This window comes from Nelusetta ayraudi, unplaced genomic scaffold (assembly GCF_046127955.1).
Source record: "Nelusetta ayraudi isolate G7.1 ecotype Tasmania unplaced genomic scaffold, CSIRO-AGI_Nayr_v1 ptg000076l, whole genome shotgun sequence".
NCBI classification, from domain to species: domain Eukaryota; kingdom Metazoa; phylum Chordata; class Actinopteri; order Tetraodontiformes; family Monacanthidae; genus Nelusetta; species Nelusetta ayraudi.
In genome coordinates, this window is record NW_027466126.1 from 2337607 (window position 1) to 2364878 (window position 27272).

The window sequence follows — 27272 nt, forward strand, 5'->3', positions numbered from 1 at the left end:
TTATCAGTCCATCTTTGCTTCATCTGCATGTTCTTCCATTCTCCTCAAACTGCCTCCACCTGCTCTGTGCTGTTGCTTTTCGTAACGCAGCCACGGCCGTCTGTGGACTGACCGTCAGGCTTGATTAAAGCCTGTGAACTTTCCTCCCGCCTGTGAGTCAGCTCTGCGGTTCACTCCCCATTTCTGCACAAAATAGATACAACATTCATGGGCGAAGTCAAATGCCATTTCAAGTTTGACTCTGAGAGCGTCTTTGAGGTCAAAAGCAACAACAGCGAGTTGTCTGTGGTTGGAGTGGACTGTGTGAACTGTTGTGCGACAACGCCACTGTATGCTTAGAGCTGTGCTTTTGACACACATCTCCCTAAAAATACAGTATGCATTCCTGGTGGATGCAGACGCCAACCAGAAACTGTCACTCACTCAACTCACATGGAAACAGAACATTTATAATGATCGGAGCTCTCCTGAGAGGCTCGGCGGAAAAGGGAAGCAGAAAAATGACAAATTAGCTTTGGCTCCAAAACTAATTTATACAAAGCAGGAACAGGAACAGAGGGAACCTGTGATGCTCTTAGCTTCTCCAGGAGAAAAAAAAAACTGCCGGATTTTCCCCGTGCTTACACACAGGAATGCAAATCGCAGCTATCCGTCCACTTGCAGCAACAACATTGGCCTCAGAGTGTCTGTGTGAAGGGAGACGTGCATTTTTGTTGTTGGTATTTTGCTCTAATGTTACATAAGACATGGTAAGGGGGGGGGGGACAGGCACAGTGCGAGTGTGAAAGGGTGAATAAAGAGCAGTGACGTCTAAAAAAAAAAAAATTAGGAGAATATGAAAAGACGCAAGCCAGCTGTGTGAAATGGAAATGGCAGCTGTAAAGGCTGACAGAATTCCAAAAAGACCATTTTGATAATCAGGATGTAAAAAAAAAACTGAATGAAAACCCGCGCAATGACAGGGTCGTGGAGGTCGGGCACGTACAGTGAGAAATAGGATGGTGAGACACAGAGTGATATTGTAATGAATGGGATTTTGGTCATCTCTGTGCCAGTGCATGTCATGCTGCAGAAGAGCCTCCATGGCCTACATTCTGCCAGCTGGCAAGTGCATGCATGAGTATGCACCCCCACTCACACACACACACACACACACACACACACACACACACACACACACACACACACACAGATACGCGCGCACACACACAAACACATGGATCAGAGGAGACAGTTGTGGGCCACGGGGAAAAGGGGGGAAAAAAAGAAAAACTAACATCCATTACATCCTGTTTTCTCCTTTTCTGTCAAGTTTCAAGCCCTAAAAATACTCTGGAACTGACGGACTTCCCCGTTTTCAACCAGCATGGCTGCAAAAAAAAAAGGAAAAAAATGTGAAATCCATCTTTATGAGTTAACTAGTTTCCAGTTTAATCTTGGGAGTAAAAGAAATAAAACCCGTATTCAAAGCCTCATTATGATCTTTTTTTTTTCCTTTGCAGGCCAGGTCTCCTGTCCCACTTCCATCCACGGAAGCATAAAACTAATTTTAAAGTTGCATGAAGGTAGATTAGCCCAGTTCAGCAATGCAGCGTAAATTGTGACAGGGTCGGCGAACGTCTCCTCCGTTTCTTTCGCGTATAAAAGATAGAAAATTATAATAATAATAATACTGTGTGGATTCGCAAAGAAAATGAACTCGGGCATGGAGGGTGAAAGAAAAAGCTGGTGTACCTGCGACTCCCGCCTCAAAACACCCAGCCAGGGCCCGGTTTGATAATACAGTGTGTGCTGGCAAAAACAGATGGTGTCACAGTGAAACTAATTCAATCAATGAGCAAGTTAAGCTGCTCCAGGGGTCTTCCATGCTGCGCCATTGTGACCAACTTAGCTCAGCTGTGAGGGGATGGTTGCAATAAAAAAAAAAATAAAAAAAATTACATGACGATCAGCAGGTTGACAGAGGGACAAAAGAGGAGATTAAAGATAGAACGCGAGGGCAGCGACGATGAAAGCAACAAAAGATGAGACACAGAGATGCAGGGGAGATCAAGCAGAGGGGGAATTTAAAAAGAAATCAAACAGCAGAGAGCATCCTAGCAGCGGCTCCCTGTGCCGCGTGCAACTTCCAAAATCCCAGCGCATCCACGCCGGACAGTCACAGGTAGGCAAAAGACAGACAGGAGTACTCACCTAGTCCAGGCTGCTATTACGACTGGCACAGAGTAGCATAACTCCAGCGTGCACGTACCACCCCCACCACTGCCGCCGCCGCTACCGCCAACGTCAAACTACCAGTGAGTGAAAACATAAGTGGCGAGGAGGAGAGGCGGCGCTCGGAAGGTAAGGCAGAAAAGGAAGAAAAAAAAAGAGGTTTGCAAAAATGTGAGTGAGTGCGCGTGCATGCGCGTGCATGCGTGTGCATGCGTGTGTGTGTGTGAAGCAGAGGGGAGATCCACCTTAGCGCCGTCTCTCTCTCTCTCTCTCTCTCTCTCTCTCTCTCTCTCTCTTTCCCACTCTCTCCTCTCTGGCAAGCGTGACGCGTCAGGCTTGCGTTCAGACCCCTCCTCCTCCCTCCCTCCCTTCCCTCCTCCCGCCTCATTTATTCTCGCCAATCCCTCTCCACTCCTTTTTTCTCCCACCCTCCCCTCTGTTAATCCCTTGCTTCCCTAGTTACCCCCCCCGCCATCCCCCCACCCCATCCCAAAGACTGATAAAGACTTAAGAGCAGCGAACCCTGGCACACTCCGAACACACACACGCACGCACACACAATCGCACACATGTGGCTCGTGCTGGCTGGAACTTGCCGAACTCCAACTGTGTTGTTGTGCTGACCCCTCCCTCCTCCCCCCTTTAATGGCCGGTGATTATCCACTAAATACAATAATTATCTGTGTTTATTCCACAAAAAATTTGATTTCAATCTGCGGTTTGCCATTCTCTGCACCGCGTTTTTCTATTCCTGTTGTCACTCCCGTGGAATGAAGTTGAGATGTACTGCAAGCAGAGATTTTTTTTTTTCTTTTTGTACACAGACAAATGTAGGAAAGACGTTAGTCCACATATGATAAATAATTTTAAAAAAATTAAGGATTGGATTTATACACTGCTTTTCAAGGCACACTAAGCGTTTTACATTTAAGCCCCTTATTCATTCACACCACATTCACACTGGTGGTGGTAGGCTACATGTGTAGCCACAGCTGCCCTGGGGCAAACTGACAGTAGCATGGCAGCCAATCTGCACCAAACGGCCCCTCGTACCAACATCCACTCACATTCGTACCATGCAATGTGGGTTAAGTGTCTTGCCCATGGGCGGGATTTGAACCGCCAACCATTCGGTCATTGGACAACCCGCTCTGCCTCCTGAGCTCCCGCAAAATAAAGACCTTTATCTAAACTCAAACGGCTTTTTGGAAAGAAGCATTTCCTGGCTTTGCACCCAAAAGACTGGCGGTGCGTCACACTTCTGCCCTGAACACTCAACGTTATGAGCGCATAAGTGTGCACGTGTGAAAATACAGCGAACATCTGTCAGACTCGAAATGGAATGAGTGAGGCTGATTCTTTCCACCGTCCAGGAATGGCACACTGCCATGACATGACAAGCATGAGCACGCTAGCCAACGTTGGTATCAGCTAGCTCGTTAAGGTGGCTACAGCAACACATTAACACTTTGCACTTTGAAATGTTGCTCACGAATGTTGTTGTGGCGTCATTCATGACGGAGTTACCGTCGGAGTCGTGGTCGTGCTGCTGCGTCGGCACTTTCAGATGCTTCCTCCTCCCCAGCTCTTCCCCCAGTAGGTAGTACCATCCCTGAACTTCCTGCGACATATGCACACACAGACAAGAGAGACTTTGTTTGCTTATCTGTGTGGGTGTGTTTGTGTGTGTGTGTGTGTGTGTCAAGGAGGTGAGGGGAGAGAAGATGCACATGTCAGCATGACAGCCTCTGGGATTCAACCTAATGAGAGGTAAAGAAAAAAGAAAAAAAATAATTTTGCATGTGAACGCATGAGCCCATTGTACACAACGAGTTGTTTGCTTCGGCAGGGCTGCATAAACACACAAACACACACACGCACACACACATGCATTCGTGGACACACAGTCCACTTAATGCTTGAGCTTACTCTGGCAGCTGATGCCCCCCCTCCTCTTCCTCTTCTCACCCAGCCAACCACACACACAGTTTTCTGCACTTTCTGCACTGTGAGCCAGATGGTCTATACGTGTGCGTACGTGTGTGTGTGTGTGTGTGTATGCGCGTGTGTGCGGTACGTGTGTGTGGGTTCAATAAAGTCTAGTTCTCGATCCTAATCCGGGCAGTGTGGACACACTTACACAAACAGGGGCACGCAAACATTTTTGGTAAGTTATTTCTGTACACACACACACACACACACACATACACGCACGCATCCACACACACACACACAAGGCCGGTCTCCTCTTTTGTACTTAATAATGCCAAGCCGCGGACAGTGACAATAATCTCCGTTTTAAAAGCATCTTATCTAAGTGGACAGATTTCTGCGGGCTGTGGGACAAGTGGAGGTGGGGAGGGGCTGGACCTGTATAGAGGCTGGGGGAGGGGAGGGCATATGTCCTGAAAGTCAGAGCGGGATTTGCGCCATCGTTCAATATTACACTGCACATGTGACAAAAGAAGAGGAGAGGAGGAGAGGAGCGGAGGGGGGCGGAGGGCGAGTGGAGCCGTTGGTCGGCCCGGGCGGAGAGAGATGAGAGATATGAAAAGGGAAAGGAAGAAAGGGAGAGCGCAGGGCAGCGGCTAAAGGGTGCAAACACATGACGAGATGTGACAGGCGGCCAGCGCAGGTAGCAGAAATCAGAAAGGCTGAAAATGCTTTAAGGGAGGGAAGAGAAAACGACTGGAGCAAATGTTGGAAGCGCAAACAGAGGCCCGGAGACGGATGCATCAGGCAGAATTCTTGGCTGTGGGAAAAAAAAGAAAAAAAACCCGCCAAAGATGCTCACTGTTAAACCTCCCTAGTTAGCATGCTGAGCCAATTAAATATGCATGGGGATAAACGTTCAGGAAGGAAAGCAAGGAAAAAAAGCCGGAGTAAAACACAGTTTCTCTCCGCTGATGGAAACTGAAACTGCAGAGGCCTGCGAGTCGGAGGCTGGTTTGTTTTTTTGGGTTTTTTGGCAAATGAACCGTTGCATTCACGCGTGTTTTCCTGATTAATCTAGCCAACAATGAAATTGCGGGTTTTGTATCTGCTTAATGGCCGGCGATGATTACGCTGAGAGCGGTCCTAATGAAAGGCTTTTATAATGAACGCAAGGGGCCAATTTGCACAATTAAAATCAATCTAACCTCAAATTGAACGACACGGCGTCTCACAGTTCAGGGGGGAAAGTATCGAAATTTAAACTAAGATGTTAGAAACAAGAAGTAGTCTGACTGCTTTAAAGGGAGAGTCAAACATTTTTGAATTTTATATAACAAATTTGCCCATTGCCATAATCCCTAGAGCATACGAGTAGCTGTATTCCCTTTAATTATTCAAATGCAGTCATGCTGTTGATGCAAGCCAGACATTCCCAAGTCCTGAAACCACATCAGTCACAACTGATGACGGGCTCATTCCATCACCATATTCATATTAAAAAAGGATCTTAAAAAGATCAACATGCGGCAACAAGTATCGCTGATCCGTGATCTGACGAAACGGATGGAAAGCGTGAGGACACGACACGGTGCATTGTTGTCAGCGATACAGTCAGAGGCCCCGAGAGACGGCTGCGATACGAGCGACACGGGACGAGAACAGGATGTGCTGTGATTCTGACGGCTCCAACGCCGGGGCTGACGACAAAGAGGACCGGCTCAAGTCTTTGTTATTCCCTGACAGGAGACAACAAAGCAGGTTACAGCAACATAAAGTCTGTCAGCGTGACATTTTCCTCCTTCAAAAGACTCCGCTTTTCTCAAGAGTGACACCAGTCAGAGTCACGAAAGTCTTATGAGCAACATGATAAACCGCAGTGTGAATTTCTGCAGGGAAACTGTAAAATGATAAAGTGGGGACGTGTGCGATCCGTGACGTTTGAGTTGCGAGGGCGACACAGACAGCGCTGTTGTCGCTCCAGTATCTGCAGGCGACAACAACGACACCGCTGACCTCAAAGTGTTTCCTCCTCCCCCACCCCCGAATATTGAGGTCACTCGAATTCACGCACGCCGAGCTGAACCCGGAACGTTCATGGTCCGACGGATGAGCAGACAAAACGCAGGCGAGATGGGAAAATGAGGGGAAGCCGCCATGCAGGAATGCATTTGGGAAGGGAATGTGTTCATTTTGGCTCACCTTGTCCGGCTCCATGAGGGAGCCAACACCGAAGCTCATGCAGCCCAGCAGCTCACTGCCTCTGCAGAGACGATGAAAACAGAGAATTAAAAAAAAAAAAAAATTCATACGATAAGATAATGTCTATCTTTTGAAATCCAAATGTGTCGATCGTATAAGGACTCGTCACTGTGAAAGCTGTAAAAAGTCTGGGCCAAAAGAAACACAAATGTGCAAAACTGATATTCTGGGATTTGTGTTAGTTGTAACTCATTTCCTCATCACCTGCAAAAGTCAGCTGTAATCTCAGTAGCAAGTATTGTCCATCAACACGTATACAAATAGTTTGGGATGTTAATTAATAAACACATACACCACTTTTGCGCATTAATAGATTTTTTAATAATCAGTGTTTTCCTAAATCACTATGCGAACATAATGCAATAAATTCCAGTGGATTTTTTTTTTTTTAACCAAGACGCTACTATACTGCGATCCACATTAGTAGTAACAGCCAGTACGCGTTTGACTGACACGTCGCTGCATTCGCATTAACTCTGATTGCAAACGAGCTAATGCGATGCCATTCAGAGTTTAACCACATCTCACTCTTGCTGCCAGTTCCCATCAGACACAATCGCGTCCCACATCTCCGGCAATAAATATTTATTTCTCAATGGCAAAAAATCTCTGCTGCGACTTGACGTGCATGACAGCAACTGATAACGCAGCAGTAAACATGTCGGGCGAAAGCAAACAGTTTGGGTTTGTTGCCTGTTTGTTTCTTAACCAACCTCTTGGCGTGGGACGGATTCACCAACGGAGCTGCAGGAGCGAGTCGGTTGTGGCTCTTTGCGGGGGCGGTGACGTTTAATTATGCATACAAGAGAGAAACTGTTCTCGACGTTCTCCCAGCTGGACGGGACTAATGCAGCTGCCGATGTTGTTTCCAGGGCAAACCGGCTGTCAGCACAAATGAGCCGCACCTGAGCCGCAGCTCGGCTCCGCTCGGCAGACCAGCCGGCGGCGGGGACAGGCCAGCGCCGACGGAACGCCGCGGAGGCGACGGCCGGTTATTATGATCTGCTGGGCCAGAACTCGCGGTGAACCCGGCGTCACATTTGTCGAGGTCCCCCCCCCTTTGCAAAAGCGTGCATGACTGCACGCTTTCACGTCCTAATCGGCTGCTGCGCTTGGCGGCGGCAGCGTTTGGCAACGCCGACTTGGCCGCTGTTCTGTGCGTGGCGTTTGGGAGGATTTCTTGGAGGAGCAGATCTCTCTTCACGTCACCAGAGAGAGCTGACGGAACGGAGCACATTTCCCTGAATATTCAACTTGAGTTTTAATCTTTTTTTTTGTTTTTTCTTTAAAGGTCAAAGGTGAATCTTGCAGAGGCTGTTTATTGTGGTTCCAGCAGCCGCATTTGGCCCGAGAGTCGGCAAGAAATCTTCCTCCTCCTCCTCCTCCCGCACTTAAGAGAGCCGATTTATGCATGCATGATACTGGCTCAAAACGCAATGTCTTGTACTGTGTGGCGACTTGGCTCCAGCAATTTTGTCTCCGAAGCATTAGGCCTTTAAATTTTAAAAAGAACTGGCAGATCCAATTAGCCTGTGTTTTCTGGACTGTTGATAGAGAGCATTTTCTCCACTTTGTTTTTAATTCCGTTCCATTGAGTGTATTAAAAAAGGCCAGGCATGCAAGTGTGATGAATTGTCTGCTAAATAAATACAAGGTCTGAACTCATTCAGCTCTGACCCTGTGCTGTTTCAATTAAAATAATAGCACGGGTTGTGAAAATGTCTTTTTTATTAAGTACGAGGGGCTTTAAGTGTCGGGTCACGGCTGCATGAACACCAAATCCAATGAGTGACAACTAAAAGAAAAAGTAGTTTTGCAGGAGGTGTCACTGATGGATGTTCAGCGAGAGGCCCTGCAGAACAGCTGAGGCCGTCGCCGACGCACCTGACCGTGAGTTTCACTGCAAACTAGTTTTGCCTCTCCATCTTGTTTTCAACGCAGACGTTGAAAAGAAACAAACATTTTAAACCACTCAATATTTTTAGCAAAGCAGCAGACTAATCTGTTTTTTCAATAACTTGTTTCTCTTGGAGACTTTTCTCCGAGTGCACAAGGGGTGCGAACGTGCCTTAATTACTCGCCAAGGGATGCACAGCTAATCCGTGGCCCAGAAACTGTTCAAGTGATTCTGTCTCTTCTGATCACTGTGTGATTTTGAGTCAGCCACTTACCAAAGCATGTCGCACACTGTACATGATACATTTTCCATTTGTCATTCAGAGTGATTACAGTTTTGCAATGAGCCTGGCAAGGGCCACGTTGCAACCGACCCCAACCTGCTATATCTACTGTATACACACAACATGTTAGAAGTTGTGCTCCTTTCATTCCACCAGAAGCCCTCCATCCTCAAAATGACACAGTTTCAGGCCAAGTCTTGCAAGGCAATAAAGGCCAAAGTAACACATTCTGCCTGCCAGATGTACAAACTGCCATGTGAGACACACACGCACGAAAAGGAGCTCCGTAAAGTCATAAATTATAAATCTGTTTCCTGTTTTGTTTTTTTTGTGGAAAGAATTGCAGAGGTGTGCATGTCGTGAGGAAATGTGCTACAGCTCACCAACAAGCCTGCAAGGTACCTAGTTTTGGAGTTGGAGTTCCACATGGTTAGAAGCAGCCTCTTGTGAAGGTCCGCCACGCTGACGGCACTGCAAGCAAAGCGGACAAGAAAACTGGTGTCAAACTGGCTGGAAATTACATGTTGTCTTATTTTATTGAGCAGGTGAGTGAATGCTCTCACAAGGTGAAGCTTTGCAAGAAGACGGGGTTCCCGCAGCGAGGAACCAGTCGGGTCTTTCTCCTGTCTCTGGGATCGCCGTCTGGAAACATGCCGACCTGAGCAGGGCAGGACGCCGGCGCTCTGTTATCTGCCCTTGTGCCACCTTGGCCCTCATCAATTATTGCACACAGCGAGACATACCTTTACGTAAGAGTCACATGACCCGTGGAACTCTTCTGCGATGCCCCTTGCCTCAAAGACTGCCGACGCATGAACCAGAATGAGCGAAGAGTGACGGGGTTTTCTTGTTCTAAATTTGAGTCTCTGAACTTTTTCCTACTTTATTCTGAACTTTCTTCTTTTGTGCCACGGCTGTGCCGCTTCCTGACTACCTCCCAATTAGTTTCGCCCGGGTTCCTGTTTTTCCTGCCTATGTGTATTTGTGGCGCATGCATGAAGCGCCAAAAGAAGCAGGGAAAACTGAGAGTGTGACTGTCAACACATATTTGTTTATAAGAACTTGGTTGGTTTGGGGAGGAAATGCCGCCTGTTGGATACAGCGTTGCAGCTTTTCATTATGACAGCATCCCTCTGTTTGCAAAAGTCTGAGGGTAAAGTTGGCTGCTTATGTAACAGAGATGAAAAAGAAATTTTTCTCGAGACACATCTTGTGACTGAGAAGTCAGAAAAAGCAATCTGCAAGCTCTGTGAAAACAAATCGTGCAGGACAATTTGTAAAATCCTGCAGCCTCAATGGCAGGAGGGACAAAAACTTGTATAATGAGGAGATGGGAGAACCAGGGTGAATTCTCTTGTTGCCATGAGGTCAGCATTTTTCAAACTACCTTAGTTCTATAACTCATTATCACAGAAGTTCAACACAAAGTTATTTTATTATGGGGGTTTTTCCCCCTGTATTTTCAAGCATGAACACACCAGTCAAGCCAGTGTTGCATCACGACTTACCACTGACAACCAGCAATTCTTGTTCTTGGATGATTGACAGCTTCAGTTCGCCTGTTACAAATGAGAAGGAAGGACACTTAGGACGACTTAAAAGATATCTGGAAAAAGAATAAATGATTAAAGCAAACCATCTGATGAACATTTTCATATTCATAACCCATTTACTTGTTTATTGACCTGTGGGTTTGAGAATAAAGCCCTGAACATACCAGCGGTCTCATGAAACATTTATTCTATTCGTTGTTTTGGTTTTTTTGTACCATTGAAAATAACATTGAAATAACACAAGTACCCCGACAGTGTTAAACTCGACAACAGCAGAGGGAAAAACACAAAAGTCCACTTTGTTTAAAACCACAGTCAAACAGTGCAACGTCAGTAGCCTGCAGGGGGCAGCAGCATGTCTGTGTGTTTTGACGTTTTTGATGACCGAGTTGGAGCCTGACTAGGTACAGCCTGCGGTTAGACGTGAATTGAAAGTGTGAAAGGAGGAGGTGATGACACTAACAAGGATCCTTATAAGTATTCAAAACAGGCCTTGCATGTGTGTGTGCGCGCGCAGGAGTCGGGGGTGTTTTTGTCTGTCTGTCTGTCACTCTGCCTTGACCTCATGCCCACCTTCTGTCAGCTGGCTTCTCTTTTTGTTCTCCCCCTGCTCCGGCCCTTCTCTCCGAGCCTCCGAGCGCAGCGAGCCTCGTTGACATGGCCACTGCTAACATTGGCTTTGTGCGATTCCAAATTAATCCTGCCTGGTGAGGGCGCAGCCGAAAGCTTAAAAATGTGGGAGCCTCGCCGATGTGATAACGCCGCTGGCACTTCAGAGCTTGGGTACAGGGGATGTTTGTCGTTCCCACACTGGACTTGGCATGGCTGCGGGCTAGCAGGCCGCGGTGGAAGAACAAAGTAAAAAAAAAAAAACAAAAAAAAAACGGGTGTTTGAAATATTTCACTTGGTGCGTCTGAACCTGAAGGCAGTCGCAAAGCTGGATATGCTAGGCTGCGCGCGCACACACACACACACACACTGGACAAATGCGAGGTAGCGCTAAATACACACTAGCGAAACAATTTTCAGCACAGCAACGACACCAAAGTCGCAGATAAACGCCAACTGTTTTATGGTCAGTTCAAGAAAAATGGGCACTTTTTTTTAGCAGAGCATTTAAAATGCGATGTCTGTAACTTTTGTTATCTCTGAGATGACATCTTACATGTGTAAGCGACCACACGCTGGTCTCTCTTGGTATTGTGTCAATGGTAAGATCGCATCCCTGCGATGACATGTTGCGTTTTCTTGTTGTTTTGCGACGTCTAAATATGACTGAATGTTTAATTTTATTTATTTATTGGGGACAACGGATGGAATTTAGCGGCAAGCTAACTCCGGTATATTTACATGTTTTGAGTACTCTGTATTGTGAACATGCCCATGAATGTACACTGTCCCGTATAAATAAACAATAAAAAAGAAGAAGGAAAAACCGCCTCACTGTCTAAATATGCGGTTTTAAATTGTTTGCTAAGAAAAAAAAAGATTTTCAAACCCTTCAATTAGCAAATGCGACACCAGATTAAAAATATATAAATAATAAAAAGAAAAGAGGGTATGCAGGATACAGTGAAAAAAGTATGTCATTAGAGAAACAAAGTGAGTAATAAAAATAAAAAAAAATCCCTTCCTGCTTCTTGGGAAGCACTGCTGGGAAATCCATCTTGTTTAAGTGGACACAACATGCTTACCGTGTTGTTTCAAGGGCTAAAAAGGTATTCGTGTTGCCAGGATCAGACAAGGCCACGGAGGGGAGTATTGATTATCTAATGGCATTTTCATACATGCAGTCTTTAAGGTGAGAGAAGGAAAGACTTGTGGTCGATGCGCGTCTCAACAGCTTGTATCAACATAACATTAGCAGTAAGGTGTGAGACGACAAAAAGAGCGAATGCCACCAGGAAAAACTTCTGGTGCGATAAGGATGGAAAATAAACACGCAAAAGGTTCCCAGAGAACAGAGAATAACAGGAGAACAACGAGGCAGAAACTCTGAGAAGGCAGATGGCCTGTAAGGAGCGACATTGTGGAGGCAAAGGTTAAAGCTTGAGAGAGAGAGTGGGAGTGAATTAATAGGGCATGGCAGATGAGACGGCAGCGTGGGTGAAGACATGCACACACACAAAAATAAATAAAATACATGCAAATGCACTCAACCAAATTCATGACTGGGCAAAGAAACACAACATTTTAACATGGAAATTTAAATCCTTTTTGAGATAAATCATGGAAAAGATCGCTATCCATGTCAAGATGGTTTACAATTCTCCAACTGCAGCAACAAGCTGCTGCAACATTGCAGCGAGAGGCACCGTCACTGTAACCTCAGGCTAACCTCATTTGCAATGCAAAAAAATGCTTGTTGTTTTCTTATGATTTTGCAGGCATGCACTGAAAGCTGCGACAAACAGCATGGAAATCTAATGCTGATAACAAGGCCAGAAACATGACAGATAAACTCAATTCTTGTTGCAAATAGGGAAACAAACAGACGTTCCAAGAGTTGCTTGATAAATCTAAAACCTACATTCATTACCAAATGTTATGTCGCGTCTCCTTCTCAGACTGAGGTTTGCCTTAAGCTCTTGGTCATTTCAACACGTCATTATGTCATGCTGGGAAAAGCAGTGTAAATAATGTGTCATTAGGAGGACGAGGGGGGGAAAGCATGGAAGAAACACAGGATATTGACTCACAGCGTGTTTCTCAAGGTCCGGTAAGAGGACATGAGATCAGGCGAGTCAGCGCTTGACTCCCATCAATTTTGTATGTGTTCCCATAATAACCACAACCTGCGACTGAGGTGTGGGCTGACATGATGTATTTCTTTTTTTTCTGCCTGTAGAGCATCTGCCAAAAACCTTTTTTTTTTCACATCTGGACGATAACTAGTGCATCAGCACATTTGGCACATTTCAGTTTGACCAAAACAAAACACATTGTGTGAAACGGTGCCAGGCCAACTTAGTTATTGCAGCAGGTTTGGATTCTGATACTCAAGGTTTCAGGAATATTCATGTGCTCTACACTTGTATGTCAGTATCTACAATCAAAGCATGCATTCATTCATTCATTGTGTACATTGAACAATAATTGTCTCTAACGAACCTGTCTTTACTCATGACATTAAGCAAGTAAGATTGTGCATGTGTGTGTGTGTGTGTGTGTGTGTGTGTGTGTGTGTGTGTGTGTGTGTGTGTGTGTGTGTGTGTGCATTCAATACTCTGCATCTTCCCTCTCCTCTGCTTTGATGGGCTTTGCTGCTTTTTTGTCACATTTACATTTGAAAACCTGAGGCCCAACCAATGTCCAATAAGGCCAGACTGGCCTGTAGGTCTTTATGTGATGGTTAAAGTAGCCATTTATTATCTAAAAAAGAGAGAAAAAAAAGAAAGAAAGACAGAAGACAGAGAGAGAATCAAGAAAGGGGGCCAGAGTTAATCCTTGCTCTATACCATGTTCTGTGAGAACGGGGGGGGCATTTGGAAACTGCACTGTGCAGGACGCTGCCTGTGCCAGCTCATCCCGTTTCATCCAAGAAAGTGGAACAAAAAGCTGCAACGATGAGAAGCACACCAGGTGTCCCCTCGTTTCCTCTTGTCATACCTTCTGGGACCACAGCGAGTCCCAAAAGTCATCTTCCTCCACGTTGGCTGCCAAAAGCAGTCAAGTGGAACTCCTAATTGGAGCGATACAGCGAGGGTATTGTGCTCCATAGAATTCACCACGGCCAACACTTACAATATGTCAAATAGGTGTAAAAGGCTGCGACGGACAAAAAGGCTTGCACGATAATTACATTTGGACCTTAGAAATGCTCCCTGCACTTTTAGCCCAGGAGCCAGTGACCCAGCACGGACAGCTACTCTCAGGCCTGTCTGCCGTGAGAAGGGTAAAAGAGATAACTACTACTTACTTTAGATTTAGAAAGTATCGTATGGATGTTATACTATATTTGTCTCAGTCGCAAAGACCGGATAGTTTCGGAGGGGAGAGTAATCGCAGGACAGACAGACAGGAAGTCAAAATACGTCCACCCCTGGTCAGCGGCAGTAATTCATTCACGGTGAAACATTTGTCCCTTCGGGGCGACTCCAGACACACATCAGAGCTCCATAGCTGAAATAAAGCTCATGGCACAGTTTGACCCAGTTCTTAAAGGGCAGAGAGAATTCAAGTGAATTCCGCGCAGGGACACATCATGCATAACACAACATATCTGGGACGGAAATATATTATGTGTGACCTACGACGGTGGGTGAGGGGGAAATGATTTTAAATATATATGAAGACGAGAGGCACATAATAAATCAGCATCTGTGTCTAAAAGGATCTCCCGTGCCGCGTTCACATTGTAAAACATGCAGCGTCACATGCGATATTTACCCTCTTGCTGTTATACAACTTTTGCACATACAAGTGACTCATCCTGTTTCAATTATTTACAGTGACATCTGTTTTTTTTTTAGGCCCACTCATCTTGCTGCACATAATGAAGGGAATCTATTTCAAATTAGTTTTTTGTTTCTTTCTTATTTTCTCTCGACCTGTGCATATAAAGCCCACAGTGGATGGGAGAGACGGGCTGAACTTTAGTGATAAACATACATTTCTCTGATGTGTTACTTCAAAGTGGTTTGGTTGACTCTAATCCTCCAAACAGGCCTGTTAGAGGCAGCCACAGTGAGAGCTTCCTCCTGGACCTCCTCCTGACGCAACAACGCAGGCACCGCGGGCATGAAATACAAAGTTGCTGGTGCCCCCTTTTAAATCCGCTATTAATTTGCTCGCACAGGAAGTGAATCAGAGGAGGCATTACAGGCTAAGAGCGCCGGTGCAGAACTCGCGCCAACGCCCTCCCATCAATGATTCAGGGTGTCACCTGATAACCGGCCGACGGCTTTGTCTCCAGACTGGTTTGCCGCATCTGAGCTCGTTGCGGTGGGGGAACTCATTCATCACGTCAGACGATCATCAAGGGCCTTGACATGATGAACGACACAGTTCCTTTATGTGACATTGGCCCGTTTCCTACGCCGTCGACACGGTGGAAACAGCCGTCGATGACGCCTTGAAGGCCCAGCCTGTGACTGTGACAGGGATCTACTGGCAGGGAGTGAAAGTGGAAGAAGGGAGTGGACTCACCGTGTGTGGTGAGCAGGAAGGAGGAGGCAGCAGGACGGTTAGCCGGGTGTCTCCGCAGGTGGACCCGCAGGCAGGTCATCTTGGACGGAGCATGCTAGAGCTTCTGTGGACGGACAGCGGCGGCAACTACGGAGAACTGAAACATGATGCGTGTACACGTGTGTGTGTGTGTGTGTGTGTGTGTGTGTGTGTGTGTGTGTGTGTGTGTGTTTGTTGTGTGTGTTGTTAAAGACAAAGGGGGAGGAAAAGAGGACAGAGGACAAAACAAACTTGTTTATGACATTACTCAGTAGAGAATCATGTATTTGCATTTAATGGACAATTTAAACCGATAATCTATCTCTTTGGCCAACTTTGAAACCTAAAATGTAGGGATGCAAATTACCGATTAATTCATTAATCGTCAGTTGATTGACCTTATCGATCGATTAACGATCCTTGAGAACCTTAATTTCACAATGAATAATGTGTAAGAAACACAATATTTAACCCTTAAATAATGTTGAGGGTCAAATGTGACCCATTTTTACATTAGAGAACAGTAAAAACACCCTAAACATTTATCCTCTGACTTCTAATGGGTCACATTTCAACTTAAGAAAAAAAAAAAAAAAAGTTGTTCAAAAGTAATTGTGACCATCACAGCGTCTACAGGTGAATTGCTCTTTCCTGCCACTACACTGTTTAATGATGTTAACTACCCGCGTAAAAAATGTTCAATTAGTTGTGACTAATTCAATTGAATCTAATAAATTCTAAATTGGCAGTTAATCAATAATCAATTAATTGTTAACATCCCTAGTAAAACGTAATTAAATGAAAAATGTAAAAACTACTGCAACTGCAACATTGCCCAGATCCCATACGAGCCTTTACTGCAAGTCTCATCATTGTATTTTTCTCTCTGCCACAACAGCCTGTCGTTTGTCACCTACTAAGCACACGGGGGTGGAATATCAGTCTGACTTTAAAGAAAATAATATTAACATGTACTGAAAAAGTAAGGCAGTTTATGTTCAAGAAGCATCAGCTTCTGCTTTTCTCTTGGCTGCTGAGCCCTATTTTGGAACTGACCAGAGGGAATGTGGGCTACGTCTACTGTAGCGTTCACAAGCTGTCACATGGATTCACTGTCATATGACTGATCTGCACATCTACAGTCCTTCACATGCAAAAGGTCTCATGTATGACTGTGTTTCATAACCTAATCCTATGGTTATATCTAGATTGAACACGCAACATATTTTAATTGACCTTGACGTGGTGAGCAAGACAAAAAATGACTCATTGCCAAGATGGCATCTGTGGCAAACAGCTCGGATGGAAAAAACAAAACAAAAAATAAGTCCATCACACACAGATTAATTTATCAGCCATTGTAGAAATGCATAATAGCGAGAGCTAAGCCAGTGTTTGTGGACATGTGGCAATAATCCAGATTACTTTACAGCATGATGATTTAACAACACCTCTAGGTGAAGCAGGAGCCAACAGAGGGAGCTGAAGCATATTATTCTGACATCTTGCCCAGTGGCGGTGTACCAGTAACCCAGAGATGAACTTCCCTGCTAATCCTGATTAACACAACACACACACACACACATGCCATCTACCATGAAGACCTCCAATCAAGTCTGTTGCAACCTACCCTTGGCACCACACACGCGCCAAAATTAGAATCGATAAATCAAATGAAAATAATTGCAAGATACACACACACACACAAATTTAGAAAATCTATTTTGGGCCGTCAAGAATCAAAGTCCAAACTTATTTCTCTTGTCTGCGTAAAACCCCATCCATCCTTAGGACTATGAAAAGTCACAATCATTTCCCCTTTTTCCTCCGACCACAAAAATCCCCTGATTCATTATGGTTCTTATCAGTTAGAGTGAAGGCAAAACAAAGAGGCTGGTGAAACTCTTGCTGTGCTTCCCAGAAGGGGAAATGGGGCAGATAATGCTACAGTGGCACGGCAAGGTCTGTGCAAGTGGACGTGACAGCAATTCCATGTGTCAGATATTTAAATAATGTTGTCTAATTCATTGATGCTGCAAAATAGAGAATTCACACTAATTCCCCCCTACTTTGACATGATTGATCTCTATTCAACTCTTAAACAAGGTCATTAAAATACAATTCCTTCAAGTCTTTATGTCATCCATTCATAACTTGGGCTAAAATTCTCAACATGTTTTCATGTAAAGTTGGAATTCGTTCAATCTCAACGTTTTGCCACTGGGACAGTTTGTGCTATCAACAACAAGTTGGGCATCAAAAGCAAAAAGTTATGGGAGATTACAGACAGTAAACATTGTGAAGTCTCTCTGAGACTTAAAATACACAAAGGAAGTGGGATATAAGGAATTTCTGTTTGGTGCACAGCAGAGGCTTCAGAGAGAGGCGAGAGGAAAGTATACCGGCGAAGAAGATCTAATTAAGATGGTAAAGATGAGGGAGGGAAAACAGTTAGACATGTTGCACAGAGAGATGATTCAGCCGTATTTCCAGTGTCTGACTGGAGATGACTGTCAAGTCTGGCTTTTGGCGAATGCAGAAGGAGAAGAGTGTAATATGGGTGCAGAGATGTCCAGATTGTAGCGCTAACAGCTGAGCACTTGGGGAAAGCAGACTGAAGGACACAACTACGTCAACACTACTTCATCATTTGAACTGCCTGCTGTAAATTTGGAATTGTATATTAAGATATTGATGACTCAATCGCATGTTATGCGACCCTTTTTATAACTACGAGTCCACAGAAAGAAAACTAAATGAGTGTATACTGACTTTTTTTTTTTTTTTTTTTTTTTTTTTTAATGGTTTCAAGACAATTTTGAAAGGTATTTTTGAAAGTTGTAGGCGTGGACACAGGAACAAGACAGTAGCTCAAAAGAGCGAGAACAGTCTTCCGAAGCCGAGCCAGATACGGTTGTTGAAATAGTAGGCAATGTCGCCATCTACTGGACAGCTTCCTGAAAAGCACCCGATGTCACAGAAGTGGGCATCGTGCTTGGCATACCTGGAACTTACTTTTTTGTTTTGTTTTGTTGTTGTAGTCTTTCGGGGTTGTTGTTGTGTACACCATTCTAAACAAGTTAATTTGTGTAATAGACAAGCGTGCTTCGTGGGAGCAATTTAGTACAGCCTTCTGGGGGAAATGTTTTTATCTAGTGTTGAATGCTTATTTAAGGAGATTAGAAAACGAAAAACAAAATTATTGAAAGCAAGACATGTAGTTTTATGGCTTATAAGCTTTCTGGATTGCCACGTCAATTTAATACGTACGTTTGAAGCCATGGTTTGAAGCGGTGACAATAATCGTGTCCATTCTTTTTCACCCGGAAACAATTTGGCGCCGGACGTTTTTTTTCCCCCGAGTTAGCTTCCGCTAGCATGTGGCGCTAGCAGCTAGGAGGCTGTAATTGGAACTAATTCAGTGCGACTGATGCCAGACTGAGCGAGAATTTACTCATATGTCAAAAAAAAAAAAATTGTCATACGTGTTGCATAACCCGTCCAGATTTAATGAGTTTTTGCTCCGAGCTCCGCGAAATTTAAAGGTGACAGCATCAGTACATTGACTGTTATTACTAGTAACAGTAAATACATAGAAGACTGAATGTACCTAATAAAAAAAAAAAAGTTTAAACAGTGAATGTGGAGAGTATATTTGGTTAAAAATGGAGTTACTTCCAGTGCTCGACCCAGGAGATAAACCAAAAGAAGGTGTCTGGTAAGTAAATTCAGACTAAGCAAACACCCTCAGTGCTTAAAAAGTCAAAATTCCTGTCTTATATAACCCCTTCCTCGTTATCGACAGGTACTCCTTGATACCCAGGGGGAGTGCTCCAGGGGTAAGTGTCGGTCACACTTGCTCATTTATCCCGTCTGAGGATGAAGGGAAAGGAAGAATCCTGATTGTCGGAGGAGCTAACCCCAGTGGCAGTTTCTCACACTCGCATACCATCAATTTAGGTAAAGCAAAAAATACTTTGCTTTCCCTGTTGAAAGCAACTGTACAATACAAGTTTTAGGTCTCGTCATGACGACGCTGAAGTTGGCACCACATTCGCTTCAATCTTTAAAAAAAAAAAAAAAAAAAAAATCCGCTATTTGACCGCTAGATGGCTGTGCTTATCCCAACACTATATTTTACTAAATTATACAGTAGAAATTGACATGTGATGTATCATTGACTATTGACTATCACAATCAGTTGACATATTTTACGGGAAGTAATTTTTGGCCTGTTGGGGGGACTCCAAGGTTGACGACTTTGTCATTGACATTATATTTTTTCAGTTTTTCAGGTGGAATATTTCAAAAACTATACTGTAGAAATTGACATGTGAGGTATCATTGGAAAGTATGGGAGCTGTACTATCACAAGCAGTTGATATATTTTATGGGAAATCATTTTTGGCCTTTTGGGGGGACTCCAAAGTTGACAACTTTGCCATTGACATCACGGTATTTTTCAGTTTTTCAGGTGCATCATTTCCAAAATTATACAGTAGAAATGGACTTTCTTTGAAATAATCATTAACAAAGATGAGAAATACAATAATGTAAATGACTAAGTTGCCTACTTTGGTCAAAAATGATTTCCCCTGACATGTTTCAGCTGATTCTGAAAGTAGAGCTGCCAGGCTTTCCAATGATAATAATAATTTAGTCAACATAGACATAATGACATTTCTTTTGTTTTATATTGAACGGTGTTGGAATAAGCACTGCCATCTAGTGGTCAAATTGCAGAACTATTCTTTTTACGGTGGAATCGAAACTTAAGCAGCACCGAGGCGAATGTGGTGCCAACTCATTTGTGGGATGTCTTGGTGTGCATATTGTTTATAAAGTTTCTGAAGTTTGACATTTCTGTCTTCTCCATTTAGATAATCATGAATGGGACATCCCAGAGTGGGATGGTTTGGACTCACGGTACGAACACTGCAGCTTTGTACCAGAGAGTCACCCTCAGAGCCTCTGGGTGTTTGGAGGAGCAGAGCAGAGTGGCAACCGCAACTGTATCCAAAAGTTAGAGCTCAAAGGTAAATTCCTGCACATACGGAGCAACAGTTAAAGCAGAGTTCTTATAAGCTTCATGTCACACTATCATACTTATAGCCAATTCTTGCCAATAATATTAACAGCCCCTGATTGTGGAATTGCATTGTTTGCATGTTATGCTGTCTTACTGTACTTGTTTGTCTAGGGAGTGGGTCGGACTGGAAGACTGTTGTTGTGAATGGTAAACCCCCCAGCCCCAGGACATACCACACCAACACAGCCTGTGTGGGTGACCAGTTATATGTCTTCTGTGGTGGCGAGGCAGGAGCTGCACCAGTATCGGACCTCAAACTTCATGTCTTTGACTCGGGTTTGTGTTGATTTTGTCATTATATTAGTCCTGAATGTATTACAAAGGCATTTCCTGTAGTGGGATTTTAAAAATGTCTATAGGCTATTACTGTACTGTTACGTAATCCATTGCTCCTGCTGTAGCAGGGCAGAGCGTCTCCTGCGAGCCAGCAAACACAAGAGCAGCATCTCAACTCCTTAAAACAGTCATTGCAGTCACTTGTGTTAACCTTGGCACCACCTCCACAGGTGCTTTCACTTTGACTGCTTAGACCCCACAGGACTGCGGGGCACGTCTACGTGTACATCAGTATTTTTTCAGTGCCTGAATAAAGAGGTTTTGGAAAACTGCTTCCTAGATGATGAGATGTCATAATAAATATATTCACATATGCAACATGTTTATTTCATCTCATGCACCAGCCTCTTCCACCTGGTCCCAACCAGAGACACAGGGCAGACACCCTGCGGCTCGACACGGCCATGTAATTGTCGCCGTGGACTCTAAACTCTACATTCACGGAGGCATGGCCGGAGAAAAGTTCTACAGTGATGTGTACTCGCTTGATACGAGTAAGACTTCGAAGAGTTCACTCCAGTAACAGTTGCGGTATCTCACTTCAACTGTTGTTTTTTTTTTTATAAAATAACATTAGGTCAATCCTTAGAAGACTTGTCACTATAATTTCAAAATGTCTTTCAGGGAGTTTGAAGTGGGAGAAAGTGCAGGCCAAAGGAGACATTCCACCAGGAGTAGCTGCACACTCTGCTGTGTCGCTGGGCAAGAATATCTACATTTTTGGCGGAATGGCTGCAGATGGAGCCATCAACTCTATGTACAGATTCAACACAGGTACACTGAAGTACATTTTACAGACATATTAACTGAGTGTGATCTGCATCGCTGTTGTACTTTCCTTGTGCAGAAAAATGCATATGGGTTCTCATGAAGTTTGAAGGAGATTTGCCACCAAACCGTCTGGACCACTCCATGTGTCTGCTGCCTTGGAAGGTGTGTGGTGAGGAGCAATCTGGCAGCTCCACAGCCTCAGAGGCAACTCATCTGGCCTTTGTGTTTGCAGGAATGGATACCCAGGGTGTTATTCATAATGACTGTATTGTGACTGTTGTGTCATAAAATTACTTTGTATTAAAATTGTAAATAAAATATTTTTAAACAGAATTTGGGCGCAATGTGCAAAATTTAATTGGATGTATTGAACTTAATGAGTGAGTCAGTTGTCTTTCAAATTTGAACCCGAGTACGGTAGATTGAAATGTAGATTTGATAAATACATTAAAAAAAAAAAAAAAAAAACATTAAAAATTACAAACTTCACTTCAATTTGTATCAAACATTTATTTTGATGCCTTTCCTGAAGTACAGAGACCAGATTCAATAAATAACTTTTAGTTTTGCATGTCAACGGATGAGCCTTCGGCGCTCCTCACATTACATTTTGTGGACCCACAAACGCTCCTCAACCCTCCCCATCCCCAACCTTTATTAACTAAGTCCCTCCCCACTACAGATCAGGACTGCCTAAGAACAGCAGCAGAAAGCCTCGTATCCGGGCTGATGAATATCTCCGCCTTAGAGCGAAGAGAACAGTGAACACCTCTCACACACTGACAACATTTTTTTTTAAAGTCTTTTCGGAGATCCAGTCTGGTCGCTCACTGCCCCTTCTGAACCATTCCACTCAGTACTGAGTCCATTTGTTCAAAACGTACATCTAACTGCTGTTAGGAGAGGCAAGTGGGGCGACCACTGCTGAACTCACAACTGCCTACAACTCGTCCTTGTCTTCTGGCGTGCCCTCGGCTCCCTCTGGTGGTGGTCCGCCTGCGCTACCGTAGAGCTTGCTGATGATGGGCTGAACGATCTCCTCCAGCTCCTTCTTCTTAGCCTGGAAGTCTTCCAGCTCTGCATCCTGATGTGACTCCATCCACTCAATCTTCTCCTCCACAGCTTTCTCAATGGTCTCCTTGTCGTCGTCAGACAGCTTGCCTCCAAGCTTCTCCTTGTCACCGATCTGGTTCTTCAGAGAGTAGGCGTAGCTCTCCAGCTCATTGCGGGAGTCGATCCTCTCCTTCAGCTTCTTGTCCTCGTCGGCAAAGCGCTCGGCGTCGTTCACCATGCGCTCGATGTCCTCCGGCGTGAGGCGGTTCTGGTCGTTTGTGATTGTGATCTTGTTCTTGTTGCCTGTGCCTTTGTCCTCAGCGGTCACACGCAGAATACCGTTGACGTCGATCTCAAAGGTGACTTCGATTTGGGGTACACCGCGTGGGGCGGGAGGGATGCCGGTGAGGTCGAAGGTGCCCAGCAGGTGGTTGTCTTTGGTAAGAGGACGCTCACCTAGACAAAGAGGGATAATCATGAGACACATGCAATTAAGTTCTGGCTGGGCACATGTAAGAATGCAAAACTGAAAAGATCACCGTTGCAATAATCACGATCCCTTACCTTCATAAACCTTGATGGTGACAGTGGGCTGGCTATCGGAGGCTGTGGAGAAGATCTGTGATTTCTTGGTGGGCACGACTGTGTTTCTGCCGATCAGCTTGGTCATCACTCCTCCCACAGTCTCGATACCAAGAGTCAGGGGGCACACATCCAGAAGAACCACATCACCTGTAAGGAGGGACGGCATTTAGTCAATGGGACAAAACCCACAAATCCTGAAGATATGCTGCAATGTACAAAGTTTCCTCTAAATTCTACTTTTCAAGAAAGACTTACCAGTGTCCTCCTCTCCAGAGAGCACTCCAGCCTGAACGGCGGCTCCGTACGCAACGGCCTCATCTGGGTTGATGCCTCTGGATGGCTCTTTGCCGTTGAAGAACTCCTTCACCAGCTGCTGGATTTTGGGGATACGTGTGGATCCACCAACCAACACAATCTCATCGATGTCATTCTTCTTGAGGTCAGAGTCTTCCAGGACCTTCTGCACTGGCTTCATGGTGGAACGGAACAGGTCCTTTCAAAGAGAAATACGCGGTTAAATTAACTTGTAAAGTGGAATATTGAACAGTTTTGTTCTAAACAACTTAGGCAGTTTGTAAAAAAATTACCATGTTCAGTTCTTCAAACTTGGCACGGGTCAGGGTCTCTGAGAAGTCTTCTCCCTCAAAGAAGGACTCGATCTCGATGCGGGCCTGGTGCTGCGCGGACAGAGCCCTCTTGGCCTTCTCAACCTCACGACGCAGCTTCTGCACAGCGCGGTTGTCCTTGCGCACATCTTTGCCGGTCTTCTTCTTGTACAGCTTGATGAAGTGCTCCATGACACGCTGGTCAAAGTCCTCGCCTCCCAGGTGAGTGTCGCCATTGGTGGCCACCACTTCAAAGACGCCGTTGTCAATGGTCAGCAGGGAGACGTCGAAGGTGCCGCCGCCGAGGTCGAACACGAGAATGTTCTTCTCCCCGTCCCTCTTGTCCAGACCATAAGCGATAGCAGCAGCAGTTCTGAAAACAGGCAATTAGGATGTTAAAAATCACGCAAAAGATAAGATCTTTAATCGTTTCAAATAAGATAAACATGACTTTACTGGACACTTACGGCTCGTTGATGATTCTCATAACATTCAGTCCAGCAATGGTTCCAGCATCCTTGGTGGCCTGGCGCTGGGCATCATTGAAGTAGGCAGGAACAGTGACCACAGCATGTGTGACCTGGGGAAGAAATTAACATTAAGCAACTGATTTTCATGCCACGTTTTCTGTTTTGTTTTTTGTTTTTACATGTTGCCCCTCAAAGCTTTGTTTACCTTCTTGCCCAGATAAGCCTCAGCAGTCTCCTTCATCTTTGTCAGAACCATGGCAGAAATTTCCTCAGGAGCAAAGGTCTTCATCTGACCACCGCCGATATCCACCTGGATATGGGGCTTGCTCTTCTTCTCGGTGACCTGAAATGGAACATGCAGACGTATTAACAACCAGTTATGACACTCAGGTGTTTCCTGGAAACAGTTTGACCCATGCACCTGGACATCAAGGCACTTGAACTCACCTTAAAGGGAAAGTATTTGATGTCCTGCTGCACAGTGTGGTCAACCCAAGTGCGTCCAATCAATCTCTTTGCATCAAAGACAGTGTTCTCGGGGTTGGAGGTCAGCTGGTTCTTGGCAGCATCTCCAATCAGACGCTCGCCCTCACTGGTGAAGGCCACGTAAGATGGAGTGATGCGGTTACCCTGGTCATTGGCGATGATCTCCACACGACCATTTTTGAACACTCCAACACTGAAGAGAAAAAAAAAAAGTATAGTTATGACAAAAGTACACACATCCAAATACTTCCCCTTAGTACCTGCTGAAACATGCTTCGTAGTGAACAGATCTTACCATGAGTAGGTGGTCCCCAGGTCGATTCCAACCACGGTGCCCACGCTCTCCTTTTTCTCGTCGTCATCGGCATCGGCAAGCACGGTGCCGGCGACCAGCATCACAACCCACAGCAGCTTCATGATAGCGCTGATCAAATCACGTTTAACACGAAATCTGAAGAGAAATAAATACATTGTTGTTGTTTTTAATCGTTTTAACTTAATTAAATGAACAAAAAATAGGGCTTTGTTCTGATAATTCTGGACGTCCATGCAGAAATTTCCCGACAGGCAGGCAGCAAATTCTCAATTACACTTGTGACGAGCAAAGGGCCACTAGCATAAAGCTATATTTCATTGAAAGGCGTTCTGTGTCTTTCTTGGATCATTCTTTCTTAAAGCGAGAATGATCTTTAATTGGGACAACATTAAAAGCTCTGAAAGGTTAAGGTTCAGCTGGGAGGAGCGCCGCAGCCTCTCCCTCTAACCCTCCACCGACTGACTTTTTTTTTTTTCTCAGCACCATCCGCCGGTCGCTAATGTTAGCCAACCACGTTAGCATGTCTAATGGCCATGTGGGTCAGGGGAAATAAGCATTAGGTGTTTTAAGAAATCAACTATAGCCATCTTTAAACGTGTTTAGCAAACAATATTCTAAATCACTCTCGACAATTAGAATGATAAAATTTAGGACAACGTCAATTCCACTCTGAACGCCAGATGTTGCCTTGTATTGCAGTAAATCAATAAAGTGGTTACAAAATAATGTCACATTTGGATGATTATTTTGAGTTTGTTTGTTTTTTTCATGCAATTGCTTACCTTAATAGTATTTTCTCGGGCCTAGACGATGTCTCAACCGGCTCTCAACTCGCTGTCTTCTTTTCTTTTCTGTACTCTTGTCTTCAGTGAAGTGATGCTGAATGAAACGAGCGCTCTCAATATATAAGGCGTCACAGCGTCCCGTCGTGGAGGCACGCGATTGGCTGAGCGGCTGCTCGTTGGAATGCGTTGATTGGCCGTGTCGAGCACGCTGGCCGTCGCTGATTTGCACACGCCAAGTCAAAGCGACGTCACGGCATTGGCCCACTGCGCCGACGTTGATAGGCCGCCTGTCAAGTGCATTGTCGTCCACCCATTGGAGTAAGTACACGCCACTCGAAGCGACCGAGGAAGGGTGCTATTCAACGTTTTGTTCATGTGAAATGATGGCCTACCAACAAATTAGTCATCATATGACAAAGACTACGTAAGAGTTTGTTTTTATGTTGGTTTATTTGAAAAGAGGGAGTTCATTCATACACTGCTCATGAGTGTAATGTGACTTTGACTCAACATTGAGTCAAACACCTGTTATCACCTGTGGTAATTGATAAGTTATTTGACATAATAAATTACAAAGGCGTTGCATCAGATAAACTGGAGTGTTTCATCAATAAACAAGCAACCTACAGCCATAAACCAAGATGTGTATGATGACACTTTGAAATTCAGTACACCCAGTTATCAATGTTGCAGAAAATTCCACCAATCATTCCATTATTGCTGCTGTTCACATATCATAACATACCATAACACATATCATGTAGCAAACATTCAACTTAATAAAAGTATACTTGCTCCTACAGTCTAGAAACACAAAAGAATAAATAGGTCAGAGTTACATAACTGGCTGACCAAATTACATTTAATCTATGAACCTCAAAAATTATAATATGTAGCCTAAACAAAATATGTTAACATTAATTATAGTGGTGTAACATCATTTGCAACAGTGTAATAATGTCTTTGGTGTTTTCTTCATGTTCCACGCTTTGTTTTTTGCATGCTGTCTATCCAGTGTAATAAAAATAATTATTTGATTATTCTATATTTTTGGTCTGTTTTGTTTTGGAGGAGGGACCATCACTTCTTGTCTTAGTTAACGGTCATTAGTAATCTACCACTCAACGAAGGATTGGGAAGAAAAAACATTTTTACAAGGATTTTGGGGCTCCCAAATAGAAGAGAATGTGAAAGTTTTTTTGTTTTTTGTTTTTTATGCTTTTGACAAACATTTATCCAGCTCAAACGTAGCTTGGGGGGAAAAGAAAGGTAAATACTTTTTTTTTAAGAATGATGGACAGTGAATGACACAAAATTTTGTTTCCATTTCATATTGTTACATAGATTTTTAAATTAATGTCACTTCATCCTTTCAACAGTAAACCAGGCTGATTTTGTGTTTCCTCTGCTCTTTCTTGTCTCACACAATTCTATAATTATTAGAATTACAATGTGTTTTACACAAAAT

The 27272-nt window shown here is 44.3% G+C and overlaps 3 protein-coding genes across 3 annotated transcripts in view; 1 reads left to right on the forward strand and 2 right to left on the reverse strand.

The window, feature by feature from the left end:
- The window catches only part of LOC142899794 (regulator of G-protein signaling 3-like), a 40747-nt gene extending 22029 nt beyond the window's left edge, over positions 1–18718 (reverse strand). The window contains exons 1-8 of the mRNA XM_076043605.1: positions 18579–18718; positions 15291–15426; positions 10097–10147; positions 9332–9390; positions 9152–9246; positions 8991–9059; positions 6349–6409; positions 3742–3835 (exon numbers count right to left, since the gene is read on the reverse strand). Of these exons, the coding sequence (XP_075899720.1) occupies positions 3742–3835; positions 6349–6409; positions 8991–9059; positions 9152–9246; positions 9332–9390; positions 10097–10147; positions 15291–15369 (508 nt within the window). The 5' untranslated portion in view covers positions 15370–15426; positions 18579–18718. The remainder of the gene's footprint in view (positions 1–3741; positions 3836–6348; positions 6410–8990; positions 9060–9151; positions 9247–9331; positions 9391–10096; positions 10148–15290; positions 15427–18578) is intronic.
- Positions 18719–18891: 173 nt separating this feature from the next.
- On the forward strand, positions 18892–21837 carry rabepk (Rab9 effector protein with kelch motifs). Its single transcript, XM_076043606.1, has 7 exons — positions 18892–19026; positions 19114–19268; positions 20189–20344; positions 20509–20673; positions 21078–21227; positions 21358–21507; positions 21581–21837. Exons 1-7 carry the CDS (start codon positions 18974–18976, stop codon positions 21790–21792), a joined length of 1041 nt encoding a protein of 346 aa, XP_075899721.1. The 5' UTR covers positions 18892–18973; the 3' UTR covers positions 21793–21837.
- A 157-nt stretch (positions 21838–21994) lies between these two features.
- On the reverse strand, positions 21995–25954 carry hspa5 (heat shock protein 5). Its single transcript, XM_076043604.1, has 9 exons — positions 25802–25954; positions 24999–25154; positions 24665–24896; positions 24423–24560; positions 24215–24327; positions 23730–24120; positions 23398–23635; positions 23122–23289; positions 21995–23013 (listed from the first exon to the last, which is right to left on the reverse strand). Exons 2-9 carry the CDS (start codon positions 25118–25120, stop codon positions 22445–22447), a joined length of 1971 nt encoding a protein of 656 aa, XP_075899719.1. The 5' UTR covers positions 25121–25154; positions 25802–25954; the 3' UTR covers positions 21995–22444.
- Between the last annotated feature and the right edge of the window lie 1318 nt (positions 25955–27272).

Coding starts and splice junctions, on each gene's coding strand:
- rabepk (XM_076043606.1), top strand. CDS start 18,974: ATGGAGTTACTTCCAGTGCTCGACCCAGGAGATAAACCAAAAGAAGGT. Junction 20,345..20,508: donor CCAAAAGTTAGAGCTCAAAG/GTAAATTCCTGC, acceptor TTGTTTGTCTAG/GGAGTGGGTCGGACTGGAAG. Junction 20,674..21,077: donor ACTTCATGTCTTTGACTCGG/GTTTGTGTTGAT, acceptor CTCATGCACCAG/CCTCTTCCACCTGGTCCCAA.
- hspa5 (XM_076043604.1), bottom strand. CDS start 25,120: ATGAAGCTGCTGTGGGTTGTGATGCTGGTCGCCGGCACCGTGCTTGCC. Junction 24,897..24,998: donor CTGGGGACCACCTACTCATG/GTAAGATCTGTT, acceptor TTTTCTCTTCAG/TGTTGGAGTGTTCAAAAATG. Junction 23,014..23,121: donor CACCATCAAGGTTTATGAAG/GTAAGGGATCGT, acceptor CTCTTTGTCTAG/GTGAGCGTCCTCTTACCAAA.